Source organism: Pecten maximus, chromosome 4, assembly GCF_902652985.1.
Source record: "Pecten maximus chromosome 4, xPecMax1.1, whole genome shotgun sequence".
NCBI classification, from domain to species: domain Eukaryota; kingdom Metazoa; phylum Mollusca; class Bivalvia; order Pectinida; family Pectinidae; genus Pecten; species Pecten maximus.
This window is the reverse complement of record NC_047018.1, coordinates 22,886,245-22,904,968: the sequence shown is the minus strand read 5'-3', so window position 1 is coordinate 22,904,968 and position 18,724 is coordinate 22,886,245. Positions and strand designations below refer to the sequence as shown.

The window sequence follows — 18,724 nt, the reverse complement described above, 5'->3', positions numbered from 1 at the left end:
TTTAATTATTTAACATGAAATCCTAGATGGATCTTCGCACCAACCATTGAATGTTCTTTATTGAATCTATGTTAGAATGTCAAAACTGGTCATGTACAACTTTGGACCAAGAGGAATATACATATGAAATCTAAGAAAGATCCATGTAGGAGAAATAGCAATAATGAACTTCCAACTGTCAAAATGGCCACCTGTAGCGAAGTCATGTTGTTTTCCGATCAGTCTCCATATTAAACATGCATAAATATGGATCTAGGGGAACCTATAAATGGTTAAAAAGATCCATGCAGAACTTTCTGAGAAAAAGTGAAAAAATCTTTAATTGCCAAAATAAAATTTTATGAGCACAACTAGGGATCAAGAGGAATCTATAAATGAAAGAGAAAGATTCTTCTAATACTTTTCAAGAAATAACAAGATTGTTTACGGACGGATCACAGACGAAAAGCAATTTGAACAGACCAGCACCTGATGATGGTGGGATAATAAAGATAAAACAAGAGGCCCATGGGGCCTGTATCGCTCACCTGGTTGGATTAGATGAAATGTCGAAATAATGTTCATATTCAATTTGTTTTATTTGTAAAACTCTAACAATGCTATATATGGTTATAGTGTGGGAATCAGAACTGCTTTAAAGATTAATGAAGTCCAGACTCTCTAAGGTCTTAAAGACCTCAAGAATTGTTTATAGAACATGCATTCATCACTTTATGACTAGTAGCGATTTAAAGGAATTACCTCTATTACCCCTATTGGGCCCCGCTCCTTTGGCCCCTCGGGGGTCAGAGCCACCATTTATGCATTTTCCCCTTCCCCCAAGGATGTTTCTGACCAAATTGGGTTTAAATCCATTCATAACTTTATGACTAGTAGCGATTTAGAGGAATTACCTCTATTTTCCATATTTGGCCCTGCCCCTTTGGCCCCTCGGGGGTCAGAATCACCATTGATGCAAAATCTGTTCCCCTTCCCCCAATGATGTTTCTGACCAAATTGGGTTCAAATCCATTCATAACTTTATGACTAGTAGTGATTTAAACGAATTACCTCTATTTCCCCTATTGGGGCCTGCCCCTTTGGCCCCTCGGGGGTCAGAGCCACCATTTATGCAAAATCTCTTCCCCTTCCCCCAAGGATGTTTCTGACCAAATTTGGTTCAAATCCATTCATAACTTTATGACTAGTAGTGATTTAAAGGAATTACCTCTATTACCCTTATTGGGCCCCGCCCCTTTGGCCCCTCGGGGGTCAGAGCCACCCCCACTCACCCAGAGATATCTCTGACCAAATTGGGTTCAAATCCATTCATAACTTTATGACAAGTAGCGATTTAAAGGAATTACTTTTATTTCCCCTATTGGGCCCTGCCCCTTTGGTCCCTTTGGGGTCAGAGCCACCATTTATGCAAAATCTTTTCCCCTTCCCCCAAGGATGTTTCTGACCAAATTGGGTTCAAATCCATTCATAACTTTATGACAAGTAGAGATTTAGAGGAATTACCTCTATTTCCCATATTTGGCCCCGCCCCTTTGGCCCCTCGGGGGTCAGAATCACCATTGATGCAAAATCTGTTCCCCTCCCCCCAAGGATGTTTCTGACCAAATTGGGTTCAAATCCATTCATAACTTTATGACTAGTAGTGATTTAAACGAATTACCTCTATTTCCCCTATTGGGGCCCGCCCCTTTGGCCCCTCGGGGGTCAGAGCCACCATTTATGCAAAATCTCTTCCCCTTCCCCCAAGGATGTTTCTGACCAAATTGGGTTCAAATCCATTCATAACTTTATGACTAGTAGAGATTTAGAGGAATTACCTCTATTTCCCATATTTGGCCCCGCCCCTTTGGCCCCTCGGGGGTCAGAGCCACCATTTATGCAAAATCTCTTCCCCTTCCCCCAAGGATGTTTCTGACCAAATTGGGTTTAAATCCATTCATAACTTTATGACTAGTAGAGATTTAGAGGAATTACCTCTATTTCCCATATTTGGCCCCGCCCCTTTGGCCCCTCGGGGGTCAGAATCACCATTTATGCAAAATCTGTTCCCATTCTGCCAAGGATGTTTCTGGCCAAATTTGGTCAAAATCCAATAAGAACTTTATGACTAGTAGCGATTTGAAGCAAATGTTGACGGACGGACGGACGGACGACGGACGACGGACGACGGACGGACGACGGACGCCGCGCCATGGCATAAGCTCACCGGACCTTCGGTCCAGGTGAGCTAAAAAACAGTAACTGCATCCCGAAGATATTCTATTGTACAGCAGTCTCTACATACATATTTGGTATGTAACTTTTGGTCTTTAAGTTAAAACTTTTTAGCTTGCTGTAAATATCTAATATAAACTCTTGGTGCCATTTCATGTATTTCTGAGACAAGTAATGTGTACACTGTGAGTATGTGTGGCATCTTTAGAAACCCACCTGTGGTGCCCAGTGTACTTGGCTCCTTTGATGTGGCCAATCCCTTTGCAGCCTGGAGTTGGACATCCCCCTTTCTCAGCTGTATCAACCAGATCTGCTGGACCTGTAACATATACAACATATTTATTAGTTACGAAGTACTGTTCTGTTGTTGTTAAATTTAGAAGTCAAATATTGAAAGAATGGGTAGATCAGGGGTTGGGGATGCCCCATTTACTGATCAGGATGAAAAGAGGGTTCAATTATCTAATACTGAGTATTACAGTGGTACTTTCTTAATACAATAACTAATAACTATTTGAGGGGTTCAAGAGGTTTGGAAGGATGATATTATTTAGTGAGCTGATTGTACACAAGTTATTGAAGGGGTACTCGGAGTAAATTTACTGACATTAGAATGGTTAATTATTATGTGCACTAACCATATTATTTCTTCTTGTTTAGGTTTTTAGGGGTAAATTACTAATATACTAATAGTTAAACAATCAATACTTTATTTAGAGAACTGGTCCAAATATATCAAGGTTAAAAAGGAGGGGAGAGGTGCTAAATAATTATTAGTATTATCAATATTAGGTCAAATATCTATTGAAGGGGTAAGAGGGGGTAAATTAACTCAGGGATGACTGACTAAATACTTATTAAAGGGGCAAGAGGGGGTAAATTAACTCAGGGATGACTTACTAAATACTTATTAAAGGGGCAAGAGGGGGTAAATTAACTCAGGGATGACTGACTAAATACTTATTAAAGGGGTAAATTTACTCGGAGAGGACTGACCAAATACATAATGGAGGGGAAAGATGGGTTGAATAATATGTTACAGAGGTTAGAAGGGACAATCATTTAATGAATTAGTCAAATACTTACTTATTGGAGGGGTAATACTTACTTATTGGAGGGGTAAGAGGGTGGTTTGTCTTGCTGCACCAGCCTGGAGGATGAATATCTGAACAGTCGTCGTCAACCCAATAGTCGAAGGTATCTGCCCATCCATCAAAGTGGATCTTGATTAGATGGCCATCAACCTCACTCACAGTTGCTACACGGATGAGGAGCGAGTTCCGTTTATCTACCACTTCCAACTTCATGCCAACCTTAAAACCTAAGGCTGCCCTCTGAAGAAGTCATATATTAATCTGATAAAGATTTAAACCATCAGGATGGCTTCCAAAATTAATCTCAATTTTGATCTATGATTACTTTCATATCAATACACAATTACACATATCATGACTTATTACCTTGAAAGCTTTAAAGTAAATTGCAACAGCAGCTTTCATTGTGCATAAAGAAACAATTTGTGAACTTACAGGTTTAAATGCTCTAGCAGGAACAGCAACTGATTTAGTTTTAGCTAGGTAGCTCTCCCAAGTGAAGTCTACCTCCTTCCAATCTGAATAAAACAAACATTATACTTAGTGGGATACTTTCAGGGCAAGTCAATCAGTACTACAAGGGGAGACAAATCTTACAGTATTAATACTACAGAGTAAATATAGACAAACCAGTATAATGTAACATTTCAAACATAAATCTTGAAGAACCTGCAGTTGCTATATAAGCCTTGAAAGTTTCAATCAAGACATGCAGAAGGCAAAATAAGAAAGTTACGTCTATCCTTTTTCATAATGAACAAATCTGGTCCTATCACTCAAAGCATTTCGACTGTGATAAGCAAAATCAGACTAGATCAACAAGTTTTTGTACTGTTTTTGTTTTCAACTATACCAATTTATGTTTACAGACTACAATAAGGATGATGCCAAGAGACGTGTGTTAAAGTGGTACTGACCACAAGGAAGTGAGAGTTGTGTGTTGTTTTCATGACACCAGCCGACCGGGTGTATGTCTGGGGAGGCGACATCACACCAGTAGTCGTAAGTATCTTCCCATCCATCAAAGTGTACAAGTATTTTATCACCAAGTGTGTCTGCCACAGTGGATACACAGATTAGGTTGTTATTCTTCTTGTCCACAGCCTCAAGTTTACAGCCCACTCGAAATGCATTAGGGGTCACATTCTGTAACAGTATCATCCATTTCATCCAAAGACTCCTAAACAGGTACCCTCAATATATATTGATTCAAGTACATCATAAAAGCTTAGAGATTAAGGACAATTATCAAACTGCCAGCCGTATGATATGATACTTCACTGAAAAGCCATTTACTACACATTCTATCACCCTAACTAAGATTTTACAAGTCTAAAACATGTATGACTAATTCATTATCTAGTAACACTACAATTAAGAAATTTCAAAATAATAAATTCATAACTAATAATCTTGCTTCAAAATAACATTTTAGGGAATCAAAGGAATATTCCTCAGTAATCAGGTGCATAATTATAAACTCTATCCTGCTTACTTGAGTCGGTTGGTTTTGAAATAGATGCTTCGGAGCAGGTACAGCTTTAGCCATCTTCAAGTACCCTGGCCAACTGAAGTTTTCTGCTGTAAAACCTGTAAAGAAACCAAAAAAAATTGCTTAATATAATAACAATATGTGGAAATACAATTGAAATATTTTAAAATTTCTTGCTTCCTTTTCAAACTTAAAGTAGATTTGTTTCAAACAAAACTTTTTACCTGAAAAAATGGACAATCTGAATTGCATTCAAATTTGGACATAGAGGGCAAGGGATCAACACGATACCTGGTTTTTGGACAAGTTCAGAGCTAACGAAGATAAACCCTAATGGATTTCAGGTGGTCAAGTTACACCACTACTGGTCTCCAAAGTCTTAACTGGGAAAATCATCAGCAAAGTAAAAATGGAAGATAACGTTTTCAAGAAAGTTAATACTGAGAGAGTTACTCCTTAATATTGATATGGTATGGGAAAATCATCAGCAAAGTAAGAGAGTTTCCCTTTATACTAATATGAAATAATTCCAAAAAAACGCTTTTCAGGGACCATTAACACGTCAAAAACTTGATGTATTTTTAGTTTAAATAATATTTTATTCAGTTTTCAGCCATATTGCACTGTTAACTATGCTAATATGGGATGGAAAAATAAGCTAACAGCTTATATTAATTCCTTTCCAAAATTGTTATTCTTCACAAATTAGTGAAATTTTTACCCCTGAAGGTACCTGCATTTATTCCAGAAATCGGAATATATTCTGATATATAGATAACAGATGCTTTCTTTCACCTTTTGGAGGTTGCAAGATTCTCTCATGTTTATCACAAAATCCAACAGGGAAAATCCAGGCAGAATCAGCATTGGCCCAGAAGTCGTAGCACTCGGAGAAGCCATCAAAATGAAGTCGCAGTCTGTAGCCACGGATTTCAGCCACACTCAAGACACAGAACAGGGACTGGTGTTTAGGGTCAATTCCTTCCAGCTTCATACCAACCTTAAAACCTATACGGGACTGTGGGAATGGCTGAAAAAAAAGGTGTTAGCCATAACACTTTGGCAACAATGCAGCTACATTGTTTTAAGATTTGATCCAACCCTCTCTCAGCCTCTTAATATCCCAAACAAAGGGTTTAGAAATAGTAAATAAAGTAAAGAAAGCGGGGTTGCACATAGATATAACACCCCTCTCACCACCCTCATCAATTAAATATGTCCAGGGTTTCATGAGATATTTTGTAAACAAGCTTTTTATGTCAAATGTGATCAAGTGCAACATTTGACATTTAACCTTGACCAATGACCACGTTGACAGTGTGATGTTATTGTTTGAAGACTGTCAAGGGGTACACAAGAAATATTATACACATTAAAGCAATTTTAATTTGAAAGTGTTAAAGTGGGAGTGTTACCTTATAATGTCATTAAATCTGGTGTATTTAAACATTATTAGGGTGAAATGAAATACAGGAACAGTACAGTCCCACAGTGACACTGGATTGAAATTAATGGCAACATTGTTTTGAACCAGTAAAGTATGCATTTTTATGCAGTCCTTCACATTTTATTTTTGAATACTTCTAGGTTTTTTTTCCTTGCTGAGCTACGTAACCTCAATATCTTCACTTTTGACAGGTGGACAGTTTTTTTCTTTTAGATATACATGACTAAACAAGGTGTTATTAGGCTATATTTGGCACTAGATATTGTCCTTTGGGATGACATTAAAGTATCTGAAACATGTAAACATACCAAAGTGTCATTATCATGCTGCAAATTCCAATAAAGGGAGATAACTACTCCCAATTTTCACTATAAATTACCTTTTTCTGAGACAGTGGTTGCTTATTCATGTAATTACCTCTTTAAAGAGCTTGTCTGGAGCTGCCTCTCCACCTTCTTGCTCCAAGTAATTCAACCAAACAAATGCTTTAGATTTTCTACCTAGGAAAGCATACAAAAGACTAGCTAAGGAATACTGTTTCATTTATGTCAAATATGATTCACTTTAATTATTGTTTTAACACAATGTGTCATTTTCATAATGTAATATGAAATAATTTCACAAAACTTTTATATTGAAAATATATCAGTAAGCGTGACACCAACACAAATCAGAACCTTGAAATGTACATACTTCTTTACAAATGTTGATATTCTGCATTTTAGATTTCTATTGTATTTTACAGAAAGTTCTGCAACAGACATGGGGGGCCTTATTACCAGGCATGGGCTTATTGCCAGATAAATGTGTTAACTAACCTGTAGCTAAACCCTTTGGATAGACTTCCTCTTCCCCTTGTCCTCCCTTCATCAACAGCAGCTTCCGTTTCTTTTTCTTCATACCAAGCACCATTTTGGACATAACATTCTTTTTCACACCCTTGCCATTTTTTCTGAAAGTTTTATAACATTTAAGAAAAGCATTATTGAAAGTGAAATCTGCAAATGTGCATCTCATCACCTTTTTAAACTAAAGAGGAATGAAGTATTTATGGCACAAGCATAATAAGTCATGTAACTTTACATTCATTGCAAGCAAAATACAATCAGTTATTATTCATTGTTCAAAGAATTTCATTTTTAGAATTTATAAGAAATGGTCATACTTCCGATTAATCAATTTAATCGATGATTAGACGTTTTAACTCTGATTATGACTAATCGATCACAATTTTTTATGATCAATCATGGTTAGACTATAACAGGGAAATTTTCAAAATTTACAGCTGACTTCACCAATTAATACATGAACAATATCACTGGTAGATTGAAATAAAAATGCATAAAAACAACATTTTAAAACATAGCTAGATGCCGTAAAACATATCCACAACATTTTCCACTATTTTAGTTAATGTTTTTGCAGATATTTGTCTTTCTGTTCAGGATGAATCAATTATCACTCATTGATCATTCAATAAATGGTGATGATCGATCAAGAAATTTATAGTGATTCCCAACACTATCATACTTGGATTCATATGCCTCCATACAGGCCTCGGAGCAAATATCACCAGAGTTTCCCAGAAATTCACTTCGGAATCCATACTCCCCACAATTAGTGCAACAACACACATCATCTTTGTCTCCATCATTGGCAGATTTGTCTGTAAAAAGATAAAATTGTATTCAGTGTTCAATTATGAGTTTAGTTCAATTGTGACATCAATTATGTGATATTTTCCGACATTTATTGTACACATCAGTAGCTAGGTCAACTACTGTATCCACTGTATCCAACTAGTTACCTTCTGTTTTAATTTCAAATGAATTGAATAATTTCTTGTCGCCTGATTGGTCGTTGGTGTTTTCTGACTCGCTACTGGTGTTGAGGGTCTCTGGACATTCAAGATCCTCTGTCACCACTTCCAGCACTCCAAACTCGTTCATCTTAAACTGTACAACAGAGTAATTCATGCATTGAATGAAGAAAGGATAATAAACATTAGAAAGAATTTAATATTCCATTATTGTATTGGTTTTTCTTGGTGTGATCTCCTTTTATCTTGCATCAGTTTTCTGGGTCAAAGGAATTAGCCATGTACATTTTATTGTGTTTAAAGATTCCAATTTACTATTATACGTTCATGTACTATTTTTGAAGGAATAATTATGATAAAGAATTTACTAAGAAACATAAAACAAAGCATATCTTTCTTCTTTAAAACTGGCAAAGAAACAGTTTTTCTTTCTTTCAAATTTCATCTGTATAAATTGTAATGTATAATTAGCATACCTTAAGATTGCTGCCTTCGAGAGATGCCACACCATTTTCCCACTGCATTGAATCCATTACATCAAAATCTGAACCTGTAGCTGGTGTAGTTTCTGTGGAGGTTGCAACTGGCTCCTCAGACTTGAGTGTATCACACAGGCTAGTTACCTCAATCTTAGGAGTGACACTTTCCATATTGTCACCTTTAGAATCATGAGCTTGGTCAACCTCCATTGGTGATTGCTTGATTTCTGAAGAGTCTGCCTCCTCCACTTCAACTTTCACTTTGGTCTGAGGAACCTCATCAGACTGTTTTGAGGCTGAATCAGAAGTTGCATCATTTGAGTCAACCTCAGAAATCACTCTTTCACTCGATTTTAAATTGTTCTCTAGGGACGATTTCTCGGATGTTGCTTCATTTGAACTAGCACTATTTTCATCATAAGTATTTATCACAGATTTAGACTCTTCACTAGGGATGATGGATTTCTCTTCCTCTTGTTCTGGTTCAGACTTAATGGCACTGTCCTCAGTCACAGCTTTTTGAGCAGTACTAACCTGGGTATTGTCAGTGGGGGTGGCCGGTTTATCTACATTTCCCAAGTCTGTGCTGGTACTAGTTACAGAAGGCTGGATTGACACAGTTTCATCTGGATTAACTACTGTATCTAAACTAGAATTGGAATGTTTAACACTAGAACTACACTCTGAATCTTCATCCTCATTTTTTTTATCCTGAATGTTTTCTTCTTTGCTATTGCTAGCCAGAGGTTCATTATTCGATGGTTGGTCGTTATTTGCCTGTGCTACAGTTGTCACTGGTATCTGTTTAACAGCTGTTGTAGTGGTCAGTTCCAACGGAACACTTGTAACAGGTGTAGACTTTGTGGTGGGAACTACATTTATAGTGGTTACCATAGGAATGGATGCTGATGTCCCTACAGGGATGGTAACCAAAGGTGGTGATGATGTTGCTATGGGAAGAGTTGTTGGAGCAGTTACCAGTGCAGCAGTCCTCATTTGAGATGCTGCGGTAACTAAGGGAATAGTTGTTGGCGCGGTCACCAGTGCAGCCGTCCTCATTGGAGATGGCGCAGTGACCATTACGACAGCACTTGTCTGTGGTTTGGTCAGTGATGTGACTGGAACTTTGTTAGAAGCAGAAGTGAACTGTAAGGTGGGGGTCATTTGTACAGGCTGACCACTTGAAGGCATCTGGATGGCCTGACTGTTGGCGGTCATCTGTATCGCTTGACTGTAAGTAGGAAGTCTGGGAGGTGCCTGGGGCACTAGAGCTATAGGTTTACTTCCTGGAATCATCTTTCCTTGTTGTGTGGGGTTGTGAATGGCAAAAACATTTGGTGATCCAACTTTGAGCTCCTGGCCTTTAGCTCCAATGAGAGGTTTTACAGTCCAGGCCTGCTGTAAAGGAACGCCACCTCCTTTTGCTCCTGGCTGGATCTGATTCACAAATATCTGACCTTTGTTGTTCTGCAACAGCTGCTGGACTGGGGCTCCTTTACCAGGCCGAACTTGCAAATTCTGTGGATTGATCTTTGTTACCATCTGTGGGGCAAATTTCTGCTGTACTGTGATGGCGCCAGGGGGCAGGGCTTGAGCCATGATTCCTGGTGGGAACTGAGACAAAGTCACTTGGGTCATAGCTACCTGTCCTGGCACCTAAGAAGATATATAATTATCAAGAATTAACAAAATTATAAGAATTACATGTAATTTTATGTCTTACGTGTCCCTCTTTGTCAATATATATTTTTTTAAATTTAATTAATTTCCCCCCCCAAAACAACCAAACTCCCTTGACATAATAGTATGGAAGCATCCTGTATACATTATAGACATGTGCAAATATTGATGCGTTTCATAACAATAAAAAAAATGCAAAAAATAATTATTTTTTCAAATTCACCTTAATATGTCATTTTATCCCAAAAATCACTCTTTCTAAAAAGTGAGAGTAAAATACTGTACATCTGACATGATAGAATTCATTCAAATTTGGCTATAAACTAATTTGTGAACCATTGAGAATTAAGCAATGAAGATTTTATATCAATGCAACTAGATTCCAGGTTTGGTTAAAATAACATTGATACTTTGGAGAAACTGAGCTAATACAAAACTTTTAAGTCCAGATTCCCGCAGCAACCCTAATTTTCCGAGTCACTATACCATAAATTCTGGATGATATTCTGTGAATGAAGACTGTGTTGAGTCTGAGGTGTCTATTATGTCATCTAACTGACTATATACCAAGTTTGGTTATGTTGGACTTTTACTCCAAGGAAAGATTCTGTAGTTGCCAACCTCAGGTTAAATGAAACTAGCCCCTACCACCGAGATCCTCCTTTCTTACATACTTCACAGAGTGGATCCAGATTTTTCTGGCAAGAGAAACCCCCTATTTCATCTGGGGAGAAAGGCTGACATGACATTCACATCATTGTGTTGTTTGGTGTGCTAATTAAAGAATAAATATACTTCCCTACCCAGTGAAAGTATCATCCTCCCCAAAACAGTATTGCCCTGCCCTACAATAGAATTTCCGACTCACCAGTTTGCCTCCCTGAGGTTGAGGCTGAAGTTGTATGTGCTGTGGCTGCATTGCTGGGCGCATTATGGTCATACGTGGTTTCATGGTGATGGTACCACCAGACTGCTGCACCTGGTTCTGTGCGATGAAGGTTGCTGGGGTCTGAGTCCTCATCTGTGGTAGTGAGGTAGGATTTGGTATCTTCAGTTGGGCTTGTTTACCTGCTGAACACATGACAGCAACGTTAACCATCAGAGAACTTTTCTCATGCAAAGATGATTGATCACCTTAAAACAAGAGGCCCATGGGCCTTAATGTTCACAATTGTTGATTGCCTAAAACAAGAGGTATACAGGCCTTAACATTCCGAGTTTGGAAATATTTCAGTCAATTTGACACTTTTTGGCCCTGCCCATCAGTCCCTAAAGGGTCAGTCAGGGCCTATATGTACATACATGTACATCAAGATAAGATCCCATACTAATAATTCTAACAAAGTTTATATTACTTTGAATGACAAATTAAAAAAAAAAATCCACAAAAATGTGATTTCCCCTTATCAACTAGTACTGTAGTACTAAATTTCATCTCCTCCCAAGAAGGGGGAAACATAAGACATAAGCCCCCCCCAACAACAAAACTTGATCATGATATCATGATTATAAAGCCTACCAAAAAGAAGAGATATCCAGACAATTTTCAAGTACTATAAATAAATAAAGAGAATCACTTTTGCAAAATAGTTGAACAAAATGCCCTGCCATGGGTTTTCTTTTGGTTTTGGTTGTTTTGTTTAATGTCCTATAACCAGCTAGGGTTATTTAAGGACGTGCCAGGTTTTGGAGGTGGAGGAAAGCCAGGGTACCCAGAGTAAAACAACTGGCCTATGGTCAGTACGGTATACCAGGCAACTGACCCAGGTTGGATTCAAATTTGCAACCCAGAGGTGGAGGGCTAGTGATAAAGTGTCAGGACATCTTAACCACTCAGGCCACCAAGCACTAAACTTCAAATATGATGCATTTAATACACTTATGGAGTTCGATGAAATTGTCTTCAAACATTTTTAGATGTTCTTCAGCTTCTTGAATTTGTATCAAATAGATCGCGAGACAAATTGATGCAACATCAAGCCATTCATATTCTCTGTCAACAATATTTGGTAGGAAATAACAAAACCTATTAAGAGATTCATTAGACATAAGCTTTTTACTATGAATGAATGCATGGACATGCATCATACCATTACATCCCTCTTACAAATTTGTGTGGGTGTGAATAGGTGTCGGGAATGGTTCGGGTTTGAAAACAATGACCTGTGTATAGTATGATCCAGAGATTTATGTATTAAGTAAATGGCAATACCCTAAGTTTACACTCGACAAATGACTTGGAAAGGGAACTGAACACATAACAGGACTCTAGAGTATTCAACTGTTTAAACCATGAAATAGGGAAACCTTCTCTCAACTAAAACCAAATATAGATTATTCTTTACTGTGCAAGTCCTATATGCTGAGGACAATCAATTTTTATATGGCACAGTACATTATATACATAACATCTAGATTTTCTGCAGTAAAAGTGATGCTTGTCATTATTGATCAGATGATTCTATGCATGTTATACACTGCAATGTACACAGATATAGGACAGAAGAAATAGCTGTTATGTATCCAATATAAAGCTCTTGTTTTGTTAGCCTGCAGTGGTACTGTATAATTGTGGGGTTGTTTTTGCTGTTTTAATTAATTTTATACATGATAAACTGCTCAAATGGAAAGGTCATTTCAAATGGTTTTATTTTCCGTGTACAAAAAGAGGCAATTTGAAAAAATTGAAATGAAAAGGTTATTTTCAAATGGTTTTATTTTTCGTGTACAAAAGGAGACAATTTAAAAAAAAAAAAAAAAAAAAACAGATAGAGGATTAAGAATCTTATAATTAATTTCATAATTCCTGTGAAGACTTTATCTTTTTTGTTCTCAAACTTTTGGAAAAACCATGAAAAATAATGTACAGATGGATGTAACACAACCTTTATTCTACTGAAAATTAAAGAAACATAGAATTTCAGTTGACACATTCTGGGGTTCAGACCATGACATATATGCATTGATAATCAACGCTCTTTTACAAATAAATCAATATTTTAATTTCAGTCTTGCTACACATTTAATGGATAATGCTTCATCTAAATTATTAAACAGTCTACTGCTGCAAGTCTAACACGTATTCCCAACACAAATACAATTAGATATTTATAGTAACACCAGTCCTCTAGATCTATAAATATGTTTTACTTATATGTACACTACACATACCACGTATTTTATTCTATCTTATAGTATATACCCGTCTGGCCAGATTTGAATTTGCTGTGTTCAGTGTGACATTTAGTAAGTGACTGCAGCTGTTACACAATTTCATTTAAGTTAAAAATTACCATGAAATGGCTATAAATTAAATTACCGGTAATGTAAATGTACAAATGTGCACATGTGTTTAACCAGCTGAGATCGTTATCTTATATCCAGGGTCAGCCATTTTCTATCTTGGATTTCATACTCTATCAGTGATATTTTTTTGCTATCTTTAGCCAAAAACAGGTTGTTCCCTCAAGCAAAAGTACTTTTATTTTTCTATAATGAAGAAAGGGAAGAATATCTTCCCAATTTTCATTAAAGACACGTGTACAAGTACAGCAAATTAATCATTGACTTGGCTGTTGTTTACTGTACATGTGTTCATATACAAATACAAAAACAGAATTAGAATATATCATATATATTCATATATATGAGAAAAATCTTTGTTCTAAGCCTAGTATATATCAACACGTTTTTTTTTTATCAATTTATCAATGAATAAATATTTAAAACTTAACAGGTGTTTTTTTTAAGTATCTATTCATTCTCTTATATCTAATATATCACATATAATGTGATTACTTAGAAACTGTGTCTCACAAATTGTTGATACAATTAATATGGTTTTACATCTCACTTGTATATATGTATAATAATAATATTGACACCATAATGTAGCCTAAGGTTCTGATTGCAAAATAATTGTTTGCAATGATACTATTCAAAATTTATTTAGTATGATTTTAAGCAAACTCTTGGCAGCCTATATATAGCTATAGTTTGTAAGAAACACTTTGTGGCTGATGTGAAGAGAGACTCCTTGTTAACAGGAAATTAGTACAAGACTCGCGCACTGCTGTACATGTGCTGTGTACATACATTGTATTGTCTTTATAGGAAATAACACAGTAGGTAATACTTCAATCACTGTCATAAATTATAATTTTATCTATAAACAATAAATATGCATGGATTAGTACAGAAACATTAATTTATGTGAAATGTACCAGTGTGTTTTTTGTATAGCTACATCCAGATATAATATGCTTCCAATCAGAACAGGTGAAGAAACCATCTGTCTAATATTACAGTTATGCAGTGCCACTGTATAGGCTATCTAAATTCTAGGAGTAGATTTTGACAAAAATAAGGATCAGTCTACTCACTACAGCACAAGTCATCTTCATGTAAATGTAGCGTTAGAGCACATGAATTGTTCGGCCGCCATTGTAATCACCATGAGAATAAATCAATACAGGTTTCCAGTCTTCATTTCAGAAGTAACATGTTTCTAGTTTCTGCATTCTGTGTACATCTAGATATCCAAGTACATGATTATGAGACTGCATCATACTAAAAGTTCGCAAATGTATATTGCATATGTTACAATAAAAGTATTGATTCAGAATATCAAGTATGAAAACAAACCTACCATTTGATATAGTGAGACTTATTGCACTGGGAAAATTAGCTGACGATGACGGGATTACGGTCACAGGAGTGGCCGTCATTAATGGAATGGAAGGGGTTGTCATAGTAACCACAGGAAGCTGAGCAAGCGGCTTACTCATTTCTGTGCCCTCTGTCTTTGCCTTTTTCGCTGGTGGTGGACTTGTTGGCTCATTTGGAGGTTGGGGCGTAGACATTTTTTTCACCTAATGGACAAAGAAAAAAATTCAAATGGTTGCAGACACAATCTGTTTGATTATTATTAAATGGATATTTTCAAATTATCTTCAAACATTTGTCACTGCAATAAAATTATGTATCAAATAACATCAACATGATCAGCTTTTGCTATAATATATTTTTGATGCCCAGGTGATTTTTTGCCACTTTTAAACATGTCATGATCCAGTATCAAACATGTTCAAAATTACAATGTCTGAAGTACAGTTTTTTTATTTAAATATATTAGGCCTAGTACAGGTGATTTGTTATTTCTTTAAACATATAACTGTCTTGGAACCTAAACCCCCACCACACACAAACAATTGAAATACGCAAATTTTAATGTCAATGTACGTATAAATTGTTTAAAAAATGTAAATTTTTATATATACTGTTAATTACAAGTAAAGAACAGTGCTAGCAGCAGCAGCAGAATTTATAAAAACAAAAAGAACAAAATATACATGTACAATACCTATATGTATGCATATCCTGAAACATCTTATTATATGTATGTCGGATTGAAAAGAGTTCTTCCTATATATCTACGTACCAGCACAATTGTTAGTTCTATTACTAAATTTTGTAAGAGCTGCTGCGCACTTGTCAAAACCTTTTGTCAACATATAAAATATAAATAAAGGGAAAACAACTGATGTTTTGACAGGTAGAAACTTACCTGTCAATCTTAATTTCCTGACATAAATAATCATGATCAGTCAAACTTAATTATTAAAAAGAGATCCAAGAGGGATCTTGGTGCCCACCGAACATTGAATGATCTTCGTCGGCTTCTATGTCAAACTGATTTCCTCCCTACTTTTCTCTTCTTTCTTTATTTCCTCTAACTAATCTGATAATATGAACACAGGGAACTTACTCATGAAGTTTGAATATCCCTCTGTACTTTTCGAGAAATAGCAATAACAAACTTTCAATGTTCTCAAAATTCAAGATGGCTGTCTAGGCCATTTTATTTTTCTGATCAAAAATCTGACTTCAAATGGCATAACTTTGGACCAAGGTGAACCACATGACGTGAGGAATATGTCTCCAGCACTTTTCAAGAAATAGATAACAAACTTAAATTATCAAAATGCAAGATGGCCACAGATCTACCATACATTCTGAAGTAAGTGTGTATTTACCACGGTCTCAATGGGTATTTTGAACAGCAAATGTGTATTTCACATATCGACCGATTTACTATTAGCAGCAATAGTAAAGTAATTATATATATATATATATATAATTGGTAATGATAATTATAGTGTAATGTGTCGTTATAGAATTTCATTATTATCAAATGGATATGCCACTCTACAGTCAGTGTATATGAAAATAACAAAACATTGAATTCAATTCAAATATCTTGTTTTAATTTCATAGTTTTAATTACTCCTCTTTGAGATTGCTCAAGGAAAGGCAGCTCTTCTTTCAATTTACCTTTACGTGTATATTCCTGAATTTGCGAGACCTTTTTAGGAGGTGTACTACAAGGCGAACGATCAAGATTGTCATCGTCAGTTTTGTTGACTGTTCGGAATTCAGAGAGATCATGATCACATCTGTGTCATTCTGATGCTTTGAAATTTTATACCAAATGAGTCAGATTAAAGCATTCAATATACCGTATTTGACCTAATAAGGGCGCCCGCCTTAATAAGGGCGCCCCTACCTTTTTTCAAGGAAATAAATCTTTGACTGAGTGTCAAAATGGTGTTCAAAAGTAATAATTCATGTGAAATGTTTTGCTACTTATGTGTTCAGTTTTCTTCAGCAAATTAAGGAACTGGAACACATGTTTTCGCCACATTTTGTGTATTCCTACAGGCTACAGATGACATGTCAGTGCAAAGAGCACCCAAAACTAACACACATACAAATAATAACTTACCATCTTTATTTGAAGATAAAGTAAAAGACTTCATTCTTGTTGATAAATAACTTTTGTTCAGAACAGAAAGCTAGTAAAAGACATTGTAAATCAATTATTAGGTCAAAGAAAACGATGTCTGATATGATCTGGGAAATCACCTGTTACTATAAATAGAACACAAAAGAGTTCCATTTGAACATCAATGGTGGACCACACGTTCTCTGGTCTAAAGATCAGCTGGCATGGTTTACAAGTTTACAGGAGTATTCAAGTGATGTTTAAGCTTAATATATGATAATGAATAGATATCTTCATCTGGAATATTTTTATGACTGAATATTTTACCGTTTCCACAACCTTGGGTATTCTGCTATAAGGTATAGTCTGTTTCATAAAACTTCAGAATAACTAATCTTAATAAGGGCGCCCCCACTGTCAATTACCCGCGCCCTGCGCCCTTATTAGGTCAAATACGGTATATATATATATATATATATATATATATAGGCACTTCATAGTAATCGGGACTACTCGCCATTTTTTCGCTTGTCGCCATATAAGGTATATTACAATGTAGTGTTTAATTGAAGCAGACGGACAGCAACATAAATAAAGACAAATTGAAACCATTGGGTAAGCTATTTTTGAGTCCAAGTGTCTGCCATTTTGTTTTTCTGGACCAAAGGGAACCTACACATGAAGCTTGAGGAATATCCCTCCAGTACTGTTTATGAAATATATAGTGATAACAAATATTGTTTACCAACAGATGGATGACAGACGACGAAAACAGTTTTTGAAAAATGATATTTTCAGTTTTTGTTCAAAACTCCATAACCTTTTAGAATTTTGAATTGTTATGTTAAAACACATGCCTATCCCATACATGTATACAGTCGAACCTGTCTATAAAGGACACCTAAGGGACAAGACAAAAGTGTCCTTTATAGAGAGGTGTCCTTTATATAGAGGTTCAACGAGTTATGTCCCTTATAAATGAAGAAACAAACCAAAGTCTGTTTATAGTACACTATATGTCTCCTGATTTATTATATTTAAACACTTAAACAAATGAATAAAAGACAAATGATTAAAGATAAATGCTTAATTAATTTTCAATCATTCATCTGACACAAAAATTGAAGTTGATATTCTTAATAATTTATATTAAGCCTATAGTTTTTAAACCAATCTTCACAATATCATATTATACTGAATATCTATTCAGACAAATACTCAACATAGTCAAAAATGTAAAGGTAATTCTTATCATAGTAAAACAATTTTCATTAATCCTCAATATTTTGGGAAATAAATATGTTTGAAATATCTTTTCTATTACAACATTAACTCTTTATAAATGAAAGTGCATTTTCCTCTGATAATTATAATCCCTAAGCATTTATTTTGAGACATATTTTCTGAAATCCATGTAGGGATTTAATTTAATAAATACCGTTTTCTGGTTCAGGAAATTAGTATAGTGTATACAAAGACACTCGGAACTCTTCGGCTGTTCTTAATAGGTTACGTAGTCATATTCCGAGGAGTTCCGAGTGTGAGAAAATGGCGGCTGACAACCATGTGCCTGCCCTGTCAGATTTGCATACGGTGTATTTTGTAAGTAAAACAATTATGACAGACATAACTATTGCTTTGTCCCTCTTTTGTTGGTCTTGATAATGATTTAATTACCCCCTGACCATTCTCGTTGTCTAGGCTATGGTTGAATG

At 35.8% G+C, this 18,724-nt stretch overlaps 1 protein-coding gene across 3 annotated transcripts in view; it reads right to left on the bottom strand.

The window, feature by feature from the left end:
* The window catches only part of LOC117325540 (lethal(3)malignant brain tumor-like protein 3), a 39,013-nt gene that overhangs the window by 11,886 nt on the left and 8,403 nt on the right, over nt 1-18,724 (bottom strand). The window contains exons 2-14 of one of the 3 annotated variants that reach the window (XM_033881840.1): nt 14,874-15,096; nt 11,094-11,296; nt 8,543-10,201; nt 8,055-8,202; nt 7,778-7,913; nt 7,066-7,199; nt 6,665-6,747; nt 5,596-5,830; nt 4,804-4,898; nt 4,226-4,454; nt 3,744-3,826; nt 3,323-3,548; nt 2,431-2,533 (exon numbers count right to left, since the gene is read on the bottom strand). In XM_033881840.1, coding sequence (XP_033737731.1) covers nt 2,431-2,533; nt 3,323-3,548; nt 3,744-3,826; nt 4,226-4,454; nt 4,804-4,898; nt 5,596-5,830; nt 6,665-6,747; nt 7,066-7,199; nt 7,778-7,913; nt 8,055-8,202; nt 8,543-10,201; nt 11,094-11,296; nt 14,874-15,087 — 3,548 coding nt within the window. In that variant the 5' untranslated portion in view covers nt 15,088-15,096. The remainder of the gene's footprint in view (nt 1-2,430; nt 2,534-3,322; nt 3,549-3,743; nt 3,827-4,225; nt 4,455-4,803; nt 4,899-5,595; nt 5,831-6,664; nt 6,748-7,065; nt 7,200-7,777; nt 7,914-8,054; nt 8,203-8,542; nt 10,202-11,093; nt 11,297-14,873; nt 15,097-18,724) is intronic. The other 2 variants (XM_033881841.1, XM_033881842.1) reach the window with 2 other exon arrangements.